Source organism: Larimichthys crocea, chromosome XXII (assembly GCF_000972845.2).
Source record: "Larimichthys crocea isolate SSNF chromosome XXII, L_crocea_2.0, whole genome shotgun sequence".
NCBI lineage: Eukaryota > Metazoa > Chordata > Actinopteri > Sciaenidae > Larimichthys > Larimichthys crocea.
In genome coordinates this window covers 4435845-4448515 of record NC_040032.1, presented here as the reverse complement: position 1 = coordinate 4448515, position 12671 = coordinate 4435845, and the positions used below count along the sequence as shown (strand labels likewise).

At 38.4% G+C, this 12671-nt stretch overlaps 1 protein-coding gene and 1 pseudogene across 1 annotated transcript; one reads left to right on the top strand and one right to left on the bottom strand.

The window, feature by feature from the left end:
• Positions 1-66: 66 nt before the first annotated feature.
• LOC104921052 (solute carrier family 22 member 5) lies at positions 67-6688 on the bottom strand. The gene is given in 13 exon segments (XM_027273292.1): positions 67-241; positions 469-604; positions 717-899; positions 1216-1248; positions 1251-1312; positions 1314-1424; positions 1991-2097; positions 2355-2481; positions 4214-4385; positions 4469-4623; positions 5044-5147; positions 5294-5476; positions 6143-6688. Coding segments are annotated over 13 exon segments (1689 nt in total). The 5' UTR covers positions 6389-6688; the 3' UTR covers positions 67-171.
• Positions 6689-7437: 749 nt separating this feature from the next.
• LOC113744311 (sodium-dependent phosphate transport protein 2A-like) lies at positions 7438-12586 on the top strand (annotated as a pseudogene).
• Positions 12587-12671: the final 85 nt, after the last annotated feature.

The window sequence follows — 12671 nt, the reverse complement described above, 5'->3', positions numbered from 1 at the left end:
AATTCATTCAATCCTAAAAATGGAAGTAGAAAAGCTTAAATCTAAACAGTGAAATTCAAAACTTAAGTTGAAATATGTGTTCTTACTTTATTATTACTGGGTAAAATGATCAGTTTGAGTAGAGTAGTCAGGATATACAATTGCTATATGTTAATTCAGTGCATTATTTAATCACAGTTGACTTTCCAAAAGCACAGCAGGTTCTGGTGTTTCTGTGCGAGTGTTGCAGGGACACTTCACCCTGTTAAAGAGAAAAAAGACAAACATTTGTTGTCCAGACTGTGGGGAAACTACAGTAGTTTTGTTTTGTTTTTTAAATGTTTCCTCACTTCATTATCACTTTTACAGCTTAAATGTTTAAATTATGTGACAGTTTTACCAACAGGTGTAACCAATTCATTGTTGATTTAATCATAAAAATATACTGAAAAGCATCAAAACCCGTTCTTCACAGTAGTAGCACCTCACCTCCCTCTCTTATGCATCTGTTGAAAGGTTTCAGGTAGAGGTTGTTCAAAGCTCTCTGGTAGGAAAAGAGTGGCAAAGGCAGAGACAACAGCCAGAGTCCCCAGTATAATGTAAGGCAGATACTTATTGTATACACCTATAGGAGGGCAAGGGTAAATTAAGATAAGAGAGAAGCCTGGGTCCTCTCTGGCATGCCTGTTTTGTATCAGTGCAGACATAAGTTTAAAGTTAAAAACCAGTTTACTCACTTAGCTGTAACAAAAAAGGTGCAATGCAGGTGCCCACTCTGGAAAATGTGGCACATGTCCCTGTCGCTGTGCTCCTGAGCACTGTTGGGTAAAGCTCTGCTGTGTAGGCAAACATCAGTGAGGAACTGGTGGTAAAACTATATTTACCCAGCATCTCCAGTGCAACAGACACCTCTGGTAAAGCTGAAGGAGATGGAAAATAGTTTCTTAAACACAGGATCCGATTTTATTTCCTGAAAGGTAAAAACTTTTTGAAGGGAGGCTCCAAATAGTATTAATTTTTATATTCACTCATCATACCACCTGAGTTATTATATATATATATATATATATATATATATCTTATATAATATATATATATAATATATATATATTATATATATATAATATTACTGCTAGTGGCCACTAATGATGTCTTTCCGCTTACCATAAACAGTATGCAGTATCCGGTGCACCTAATGAAAGGTCATGTTATGGGCAATTATTTTTTACTGCTTACCTTGAGGCACGAGCTGAATGAGAACAGGGACACGCCTCCCAGAAGCATTGCGAACTGCAGAGGTCGGCGTGGGAAGTATCGCAGTGCCAGCCAGCTAGAATGTACCCTGGCACTCTACAGCTGCTGAAATGAAACAGCTTATGTAGGGGTCAGCGCTGAGTTTCAGTGAGTTCAAAGACAGGCCAAAATAGCCAGTAACTTGACTGAACCTAGGCAAGACATATACAGAGAGCAGACATATTGAGGATGGAAGTCCGATACAGTAGTTAGCGTAGATAGAATAATTATTTGTAGTCTATAAATGACTGAAATGTGTAAAATGTCAATTATGAATGTTAGGTTTTATCCAACAATGCATGTCATTTTTCAGGCAACCCTATACAAACATACACACGTGTGTGGTTGGCGTGGCGGTCAAAAACTTTCTTCCTCTGGCAACGTACCTGTGCCTTGCCATACCTGCCCCACTACATCTGTATATAGACTGGCACGAATTGACATGGAAGCACCCCTAGTGCCACCTGTTGGCCTACATTCTGTGTTAAAATGGCTCCTACACACAGATTAGTGATGTAAATAACCCACATATAAAATTAAGATGACATTTCTTTAAAAGTTATCACGCCACCATTAGAACATGAAGTGTAGGCCTGTAGGCCTGTAAATCCCTGCAGCCAGATACTAAAATACTAATTATATATATATATATGTTTATGGAGTGTCCACATGCTTTTGGCTGTACAGTATAGTGTGTGTAATAAATTCTCAGACTCACCACACCAAGCAGAGAATGAGTGTTGTGGCTCTGATGTTGTGGCTTTTTAGCAGATCAAAGACAGTGTGGTGTTCCTCTTTTTTAGACCAGGTACTTTTCCCATCGGTCTGCAAGAAACAAAACTCTCTTCTCTCAATTTGCTTTTTTAAATTATTATTTAACAATTTAATTTCAAAGTCAGGTGCTCCTTTGAACACAAAAATGGGTTTTGCTTGGTGTAAATGATTTCCTTCAGTTCCGGATGTTGTAATGGTCATTATAACAGTGAACAAAACCTGTTTTAATGTGCATTTAAATAAAACTACTTGACAGACTTATTCCCCACAATGTTTCCAATTTTGTTTTTTTGTTTAGTCCAACTTACACTGTAGTCTTGAAAGATGATCCGTGGGGCCTCAACTTTGTTCTTCCTAGCAGCATTTCTCACTATGGCCTCAGCCTCCTCTACTCGTCCCTGAGACAGCAACCACCGTGGAGACTCTGTGATGAACCTGCCACAGTTTTCAACACAGAGACAGACAGGTTTGGGGATCAGACAGCAGTATTGGAGTACTCTAGATTTATCTTTGTCTTGAAACCAGTCTCAAAACCACTTTTTAAAGGTCTCGATCTTTTCTTGGTATTGACTTTTTACTCTGCCATATCGCTGTCTCTGTTAAATAGCACCCAGATTATATTTCAAGACTGATCAAGATCAGAACTGCAGTGGTCAGGGACTAAATCACCAGTGCATTGTCTGATTTATTTGTTGTCATTATTGTGATAGGATGTAAAACTTCCTGCTTCAAATGCAACCAATAATTAGAATTTGCTGAGTTAATCTCTAAAAAAGTGTAGCAAAAAAAATAAATAAAAATGAATGACACAGCAGTACTTAAATCATGTATTGCAACACTTACTGAAACAGGTGGAGCAACTTAATATTTATATCTGGACTTTTTTGTCTGTAAGTGGCAGCTTACCCAAGTTCACTTTTTGGAATGCGGATGAACCAGTTTTAAGTCGAGACAACACTTATGTGTTATGCCCGTCTTATTTTTGTTTTTGGATTAGTTCCACACACAAAAAAAAGATGGAGCAAAGTTATCAACCCTACACATCTGCTAACCAGTGGCATTAAATGACAGGGAAGAGCAAATCATAACTCATAATTTGTGGTTTCCTAACAATGTGGTGAAGTATCCAATGAAAGAGGAGCTTTTAAAGATCGCAAATTACTGTGATCTTTAAAAGCTCTACCCTCTTTCATTAAAGGATTAGTTTGGCTATTTTGAAGTAGGGTCATATGGGGCACTCATGCATAATCAGTGTAGAGTAGACAGTATGCACCATGCATCCCAGTTTTGAGAAGCAGACAGAGATCCCAGCACAGAAACAGATCTCTGCACTGCAGACCATACAAAGAGGCTCAACCCAAGAAGATCAATATCTTTTAAAGTGTATGCTATATTAAGAATATGCTCACCACTTTACCTTGCTAAATCTTTTCCAAACAGCTGATCTGCTTCATAGTCTAGTACAGTGCGCAGCACAGTTGGGCTTGTATGAAGATCATCTTCACATAAACCTAATTACAGTAGTTAGACAGGTTTACCCAGAACTGATTATTTATTGATGATCCAACAGATGAATGAGTCTGACTAATTTAAGTCACACCCAAAGTCTGTCTTTGTACAGGAGGTCAGGTGCGGCGTTCAGAAGTGGCTTTTAAAAAACATATTTTAGATTTTAGATTATAAAATGATTTATATTTTGTTTGATGACAGCTTTGTACACTTTTGACTGGTACAATATAAACACATTTAGAACATGTTTACATTTCAGTTTTATCATTGATGTACATGACAGTACATCTGTCTACCACAACAAGATCTAATTTCTGCTTTTTTGTACATTTCTATAAGAATTGTTGAAGCGTGCAGTGACTGCTTTACTGTAATTAATATGCATCTAATTCTGATGCAGTGGATATGAACTTCATTGGTCTATTTGACAAGGCGAGATCCTAAATGCAAAGCATCATAACATTACTCGTTTGTTTGGACGGTCCTTCTCAGGGTTTTCAGAGAGCATTTTTCATGTTCACTGAAAGAACAATGATAATAAAAACCAACTGCCCTTAACAGTAAGAACAGCAAGATAATGATGTTACTGTGGCTGAAACTCTATTATGAGTCATGTGAATCATCTTAATGTGATTGTGATGTGATGAGTACAACCCACCACCAAAGAGGGATGTAGAGCAAACCAGGCAGAGCGACAGCCAGCAAAAGAGATTTCCAGTCCCTTAAAAAGTAAGCCAAGAGTGGGAGAACCATGTAGCCGATGGCAAAACACAGACACACACCCAGTGATGAGAACAAGACCCGCACATTGCCAGTCAAGGTCTCTGTTCCTGCAGAGAGAAAAATACAAATCTACGTCTAATGGAGAGAATACATTGTACTAATAGTTAAAGCAGGAGGTGTTTATATGTACCCAGCACGAAAGCAGACAAGTAGTTGCCTATTTGTCCCAAACCACTGAAGAAGAGGAGGATGGAGAACACCGTCCATGAAGGAGAGAAGACTTGAACAAAGGTAAAAATTGTCTGAGCTGCCATGGTTGTGAAAAATACAGGCTTCCTCCCATATCTATATTGAGGAGACCAACAATAAAATAGGACCAAGAGGAAAAAAACACAGGACTGTTCAGGACTTAAAAAGCTGCTGAAATTATTTATTAGAACATATTTCTACCTGTCTACGTTTATATCAGATTTATGATCTTTCTCATAATTAACACAAATTTAAAAAAATGAAAATTAAAAATCTTAAGCGGTAGGCTGAGGGGTGTGTGGGAATAAAATGCTTCATGAGCACAGAGAGAATAGTGAAAGGCATATTTCTTATTCAGGATAGAAAAAAACATGTCATGTACATTTTCACCTTTGCATATAGTTATATATATAGTGTAGTATAGAATGATTATTGTTATTTTTTTTTACTTGATCTGCTATGCGGGTAATATTTAGGTTTAAAGGTCACTTTTCAAAGCACTTGTGTTCTCAGGACCTGTCTGAGAGCTGTCCTGAGAAGAAAGATCCAACAAGAACTCCTAGGAAGTAAAGTGTAGAGGTGAACGGCTGCTTCCACTGCTCACTGCATACCAGGTCAAACTGGAATAGTCATGCATTAAAGTAGACATTTAAGAAAAATAAAGATACATACATAAAATTTGCAAAGAATACTGGAACAAATCAAATATGTGTTAATGTTACAATCCTTAAAGACAACTATAGCAGATGTGCGCACATATACTCACCTCAGAGACTATAGTAGATTGGTAGATGTCTCTGCTGTAGCTCCACCCATCCAGACAGCCCTCCTGCTCCAGGTCTGTGAGGTTGATGTCTCTGCCAGGAATGAGAGCCTGGGCAGAGAGATTTCTGACCACATCCAGTCTGTATCTGCTGCATTTACTCAGCTCCTGTTTCCCATTCACCACCTGACATACAAAATGACAAACTTTGTTGGTAACACCTTGTCTGAAACGTATTGAATTAGAATGAAAATAACACAAAAGCATTAATTGTAAGATTAATTATAAAGGTGACAAATAGCTTTAGACAACAACTCAACATGTAACATGGTTGTCAAAAGAGAAATATGTAACACTGGTACCTGGTGGTTAAAATGGATACTGCAGTCCGAATTCAAAATTTTCTACTCCCGCCCCTTGTGCCTTAGACTAAAGCTCATATGGGTTGCCAGATTTAAGACACTGAAACTTCACAAGCGCTACATGGTTTATCTCATACCAGCTTTTATGTCTGAGTCTGGCTGGCAGTCTATGCTGCAAAATGGTGACACCAAGTTTTGTTTGGAGACCTTTCCTTTGAGGAAAAAGAGGGGGAGAAAGAGGGGGAAAGCAACAGAGGGAGGGTGGGAAAGAGGGAGCCAGAGCCAGTAGTGGAGAAAGAGAGACTAGACAGAAGATAGTCAGAAAGCCAGTGATCAGAGAAATAAAACAAACAAAACATGTTTGTTTTGTTATGTTTAGTTCAGCACAAATAAACACCCCTCTAGAATTATAGAAAATAGAAACGTCCCACACTTCAACCCACTGTCTTCCATTGTAGCATGCTGTGTTTGTGTCAAACATTTAATTTACCTTTATTGGGATAATAACATTGAGCCAATCTTGAGTCAGGTTGAGCTCAGGAACCAGGCAGTGGTGGCTGGGAATGGCAGCCACAAAGATGATGGATAAAACTCCGGATCCATTAGGAATGGTGCTGGCACAGAGGAGGAAGAAGACAATCTGCTGGAAACGTCCCCAGTGACCCAGGAAAGCTGTAGTTTCATCGTAAGTGTTCATAATCCCACAATGTTCTTCTATCTTCTTCTTCTTGTACATGTTATATGAGGAGTGCCTGCTAATCAGCAAATCAAAGTCTTATCTACTGTCTGTCAGTGTACAACTATGCCCTATGCCCTGTGCAGGTAATCTCAGTAGATTTATTATAGGTTTATAGGAACATGATCTTAAGATTTGTTTCAACTTGAATGTTTAACATGTCCCATACAATTTGTTCTCTGTTATCTGACTCCAGGTGTGAAAGAAAGGTAGAATTCTAAATCTAAAAACCGTTTGTTAACGCTTGATTGGCTTTGCTGAAAAAAAAATTGTTGCAGAACAGTAAAAATGTTTTTTTTAAATGTTAATATTGGCCCCGGGACATCTTCACATTGTCAAATCTGGCCCTCTTTAAAAGAAGTTTGGACAGCCCTGGTCTACAGCCATGCTGATGTCTCTCTGAGGCTGTACCAGATATTTCATTGTTAGGATTCAATAACAACCTAATCTGATGAGGAAAAAAATAAGTATTTAAAATTGCATTCAACTATACCCTTGCAGACAATAACAGACAACAACAACAAAAAAAAAAAAACAGAACAAAAATACAACAGCCTCAACCCTTGTAAACCCGAATGTACACATGGTAAATAAAACTTAAAGACTTACTTAATTTTGGATGAAAAAGAAAAAATGGTGGTTTAGTCTATAAACATGAAAACAAGCAGTTCAGGTCTAATCCTTGATATTACCATTTTACTTATCTGTACTGTAGTTGACTTTATTCTCTTTATGCATATGGCAGTGCTGTTTTGAGACCAGTTTGCCCTGCCCTGACATATTTTTAGTTTTGTGGCAGCCTAATTGGAAAATAAAGGCTGTGGCAAACTGAAACCATATTGTGGACACAAATATGTAATATATTTATATGTGAAGACAAAAAGGGATTGAAAGGAAACAAAGAATAAGGAGGAGTCTTGGCTATCCATTATACCACCAGTCACCGATGCTCTAGAGTTAATATATACCACACAGTAGTGCCTCCCTTTCTTTTCTACCTTTTCTCTCTTTCTTCTTTCTCGTTTTTGCAATCTCATTCTGGCCTCCATTCCTTTTTTCTTTACCTATACAAAAGCAATGTATGCTGCACAAAGTATAATCTTGTTCTTATCCTTTCACTCTCATTCCTCTATGGTTTTGTTTCTTTATTTTTTGCTATCAGTTGCAATATAAGTCAGCATTCATTTGTAGCAGACACAGTTTCATCAAAACTAAAGGTATGTTGTCATAACAGTATTTCTACAAACTTCTGTTCACGTGTACTTGAAGTAGTACGGATTATACAGTAAGTATTTTGTTTTATATTTTGTTTGTGCTTAGCTCACAGCTTTGTTTAAAGTAAATTGTTGCACTTGTATACAGTATATGACTCCCCCCTAGCGTGATATGTTACTGTAACCTTTCAGGAGTATTATGTGACGGTATTCATTCTGCTTTTATTACCCATAATCAATGCCCTCCAGGATCTGACCATGGAATGTCAGCCAAAAACACAACGAGTAAAAACGGTGGTATCTGCTCTCTGCAAAATCCCACTGCTCTTTCTGCTCCTCTACCTTTTCGTGTGCTCCCTTGACATTCTAAGTTCTGCCTTCCAACTGACTGGAGGTAAGCAGTCTCATCTCATCACCCTCCCTCATCAGCAGTTTCCTTAAACTTACAATTTTACAGTACTCAAATCGTATGTGAGATAAATTCTGAAATATATTAACACATGTATTATTACAGACAATTATTTGATTTATTATTGTGGATGCTAAACTTTATTCCTCTGTCTCTCCCTCCAGGCAGGGTAGCAGGAGATATCTTCCAGGAAAATACCATTCTATCTAACCCAGTTGCAGGGCTGGTGGTGGGAATACTAGTGACAGTGTTAGTCCAGAGCTCCTCCACCTCTACCTCCATCATAGTCAGCCTTGTCTCTTCTGGTTGTGAGTTAAAGTACTTAAGTATTTAACCATTTTAGTTACAGACCCTTAAACTGTGTGACGCGAGCACTTTGACAAGACATGGTCTTGTTACATTTTGTCTAATCTATGTCTTTCTATACAGTGCTGGATGTTCGGTCAGCCATTCCTATCATCATGGGCTCCAACATCGGAACATCGGTGACCAACACCATTGTTGCTCTAATGCAGGCTGGAGAGAGAGATGAGTTTGAAAGGTACTGCTGTTTGTGTTTGTTCCCTGTGTTTATATTTATTTTAAATTTTTTTAAAAACAAAATCCAAAATTTTGTCTATTTCAGGGCATTTGCTGGAGCTACAGTCCATGACTGTTTTAACTGGCTGTCTGTTTTGGTGCTTCTCCCTCTGGAAGCTGTGAGTGGGCTGTTGAGGCGAATGTCACAGGCAGTGGTTGACACACTACAGCTCAGCACCGGAGAAGAAGCTCCTGAACTTCTTAAAGTCCTCACTGAGCCACTGACTAAAACTATTATCCAGGTACTGTGTTGGGTTATTTTCACAAGCAAAGGACATATTATCTTAGGACAGATACAGAAATAAATTTAGTGAGGGGGAAAATGCTACTTGTGAAGAGAACAGTTCATAGGAAATAATCGACAGAAAAAACAGATTGTTCATAGCTTCAAAAGCAAACTTTATATATACTTTAAATTGGTGAGAAGTGGAATTTACTCACCCCTAACAAAAAGGAAAAAAAAGAGAGAGAAAATAGAGAGAAAGATGGCTCTCGTGAAAACGTCACCTATTAAAGTGATTTTGCATAACTATTCTACATAAAAAGGTTACTTATTACACACATACTGTAAAACGAGGTGAGGGTGCTCAGAGGCACAAAATAAAAACGTGTCAGTGACAGTGGAACTAAGCAACTTAAGAGCAATAAAATACTAGACACCTCGTAGTTTGACACTATGCATGCTTCAGTCAGGGACACATACTGTAGGTTTATCATGTTATAGGTTATTATGAGAGCAAACTTTCCAACAAGTTGGTTACAAATCAAAAAACAGGTCATATTAACACCCTGTAACTTCCTGTGTAACCTCTCTGTAGACAATCAATGGCAGCAATAAACTGTAATTTTAACAAACTGTAATAATGTCATACCATGATTCTGTCTGTGTAGCTGGATCGGTCAGTCATTACAGCCATCGCTACAGGAGATCAGAGTATTAGGAACCAGAGTTTGGTGAAGAAATGGTGTCAAACTACAACAATGCAGGTACTGGTCTCATATGATCATGGTATGGAAACTAGAAGTGTACTGAATACTGTGTGCTGCTAATGTTTGATTCTTACACAAATAGTTTCGCCATCTCTTCGCCTCAGTGTGTGTTTGTCATTGCTGACAGGACAATGAAACATCCTGGGGAACATACAACCTTTCAGGACATGCATGGAAATGTATGTCATTTTGTTGTTGTTATGTTTTATATCTTTTATAGACTGTATTCACAAACATGATATTTATTATATACATACATTATTGACTTACGTTTACAATATTTCATTTAATTAACTAATTTAAATGAATATTATCCTAAACTATTAGATAAATGCAAATAATTCATACAGTAATCATGACGCACAAACGTCCCAAGTACCCCGGTGTGCATCAATCATCAACATGCACTGTGATGAAACACACAGAATACTAAGCTTGAGGTTTTTTCAGACATTTTGCTGGTTAAAATTTGCTTCTCACTCAAATAATCTTTCTCATTTCTTCACATCAAATCTTTATGATATCTTTCTGTCTAGGTAGGCATCTCTTTGTGGACTCCTCTTTGTCAGACTTGGCCATAGGTCTGATCCTTCTGGCTTGCTCCCTGTTGGTGCTGTGCAGCTGTCTGATACTGCTAGTTAAGCTGCTCAACTCTCTGCTGAAGGGCCAGGTGGCCAGTGTTATTAATAACGTTGTTAATACAGGTAATATGCAGTGGGAATATTAAAGGCCTAACCCTAAATACATCACAGATACACCAAGATCCTAACCTTAAATTGGATCTTAATTTTAACAATGACAATGTGCGGGAGGACACATTCATGCTGTGGTCTTGGTCTTGTTCTTGTCTTGTAGATTTTCCCTTCCCTTTTACCTGGCTGGCAGGTTATCTGGCTCTATTAGTGGGAGCAGGCATGACCTTTTTGGTTCAAAGTAGTTCTGTCTTCACCTCTGCCATCACTCCTCTCATAGGTAATACACACACACACACACACACACACACACACACAAATATCATGTGTGAACTGATTTTCTTTGCATTGATTTTTAATCATGGTTTACTAAATGTTTCTGAAATTCAACAATATGTTTAATACTTTGATTACTACTTATTGCTTTGAAGGCAACTAGGAATTTCAGTAACCATCTCCTCTTTTCCTGTCCATCTCACAAATTAATAAATTACTACCTCAGTGTTTTTATAGTTACAGTATATGCAATATTCTACCACTAGCTTGGTACAGTATTAACAGAACTGTAACAGATCATTGTTATAGATTATTGTTAAAAATCCTCCATGTGTAGGATATTAGTTCAGTTTCAACAATATCTTTACAATAAAAGAAACACTAGGTCCAGTTTTTATACAGTCTATAGTTGAAATTACTACAATCTAGATTTTGTCAAATGCAGAACTAGAGCTATTGTACCTGAGTTCACTTATGGTAAGCATACTATAAACCCTCAGGGATTGGTGTAATCACTATTGAAAGAGCCTACCCTTTAACCCTGGGGTCCAACCTTGGGACCACAACAACAGCTACACTAGCAGCCCTTGCCAGTTCAGGAGATAAACTGGCTGCTGCCACACAGGTATGCGCGCGCACACACACACACACACACACACACACACACACACACACACACACACACACACACACCTGCCATTAATATATTTGGCCACTGGAGGGCAAAAACATTTACATATTATGTAGTCCCTCTCTCTCCAAGGTGTCAGATACTAACTAACTGTGGCTGAGGGCCGATAGGTGGTAGAATGTATATGAGGTGGTTCATAAGCAAGCTTTGTTTCTCTTTTATGGCGACGTTTGTAATCAACTCCTTTTTTGTTTCAGGTTGCTTTATGTCATTTTTTCTTTAACCTCCTTGGTATTTTGCTGTGGTATCCCATACCAGCCACCCGCTTACCCATACGTATGGCCTGTGCCCTTGGTCGCTGCACTGCCAGGTACTGTTGTAGAAACAAACTATAGCTAACAAAATATCTAAGGATGTTAGGTGAAGCTTCAAAGGAAATCAAAATATTGTATTAATAACTCACATACACAGGTACCGCTGGTTTGCCATTTTGTACCTCCTCCTCTGCTTCTTGCTGTTCCCATCCCTTGTGTTTGCCCTCTCCATGGCTGGGTGGAAGGTGATGACTGGGATTGGTGTACCAGTCATTATGGTCATTCTATCCTGTGCAGCAGTAAACATGCTCCAGGTGCACAGACCTGGTTGTTTGCCACAAAGACTGCAGAACTGGGACTTTCTTCCTGTGTGGATGACCTCGCTACAGCCACTTGATGACCTCATTACGAGGGTGACCCTGTTGTGCAGACAGGGAAGAGGTTATTGTCTTAACTTTTAAATCTGAACAAAATTCTATCTGTTCCCTACTACTGATGTGAAACAAACTCATCCACCTTACTGATTTACTGCTACTGCTTCTGAGAGACTGACCCCTTGCTTGGTTTTTTGTTCCTAGGCTGGATTTGGAAGCAGAATGGTGGCCCAGTAACATCACTGGAGGACGTTACTGTCAACCCTGTCTCAGAAAAAAGGCAGCAGAGAGGGGAAGAACAGGACATAAATAAGAAGCAGAAACAAACAGGACTGGACAAACCTGAATACTGTGATCTAAAATACAATCAGGAAAACAACAGAGACAAAACAGCAACCAGCAATATTTTAAACTGGGCCACAGTGTGCTCCTTCAAGACAAACTCAAACAATCAGACCATTCAGCTGAGCAGCACTCACTTATAATGTTATTATCTTTTGTTTTAGACGTTCCATATGTTTGCATGAATTTAAATCACTGAATATTTCTTTTTGTAATTGTTTGCTGAAAAAAGTAGAAATACCACCACAGGATTTTGGTTGCACCAGTTCACTGAAGTGTGACATGAGCTACTGTAAATTTAGGGCAAATCATCTGCTTTCAGATAAGTAAGGAGTGAATATAGTTAATAAATAGCATGTACGTGTCTTACTACCATACAGAGGAATAATTATTAACAGGTTAGCTTTTATTTGACACAACTGATGCAAGAGAACTCTGAATTCTAATTGTGATAACTTAGGT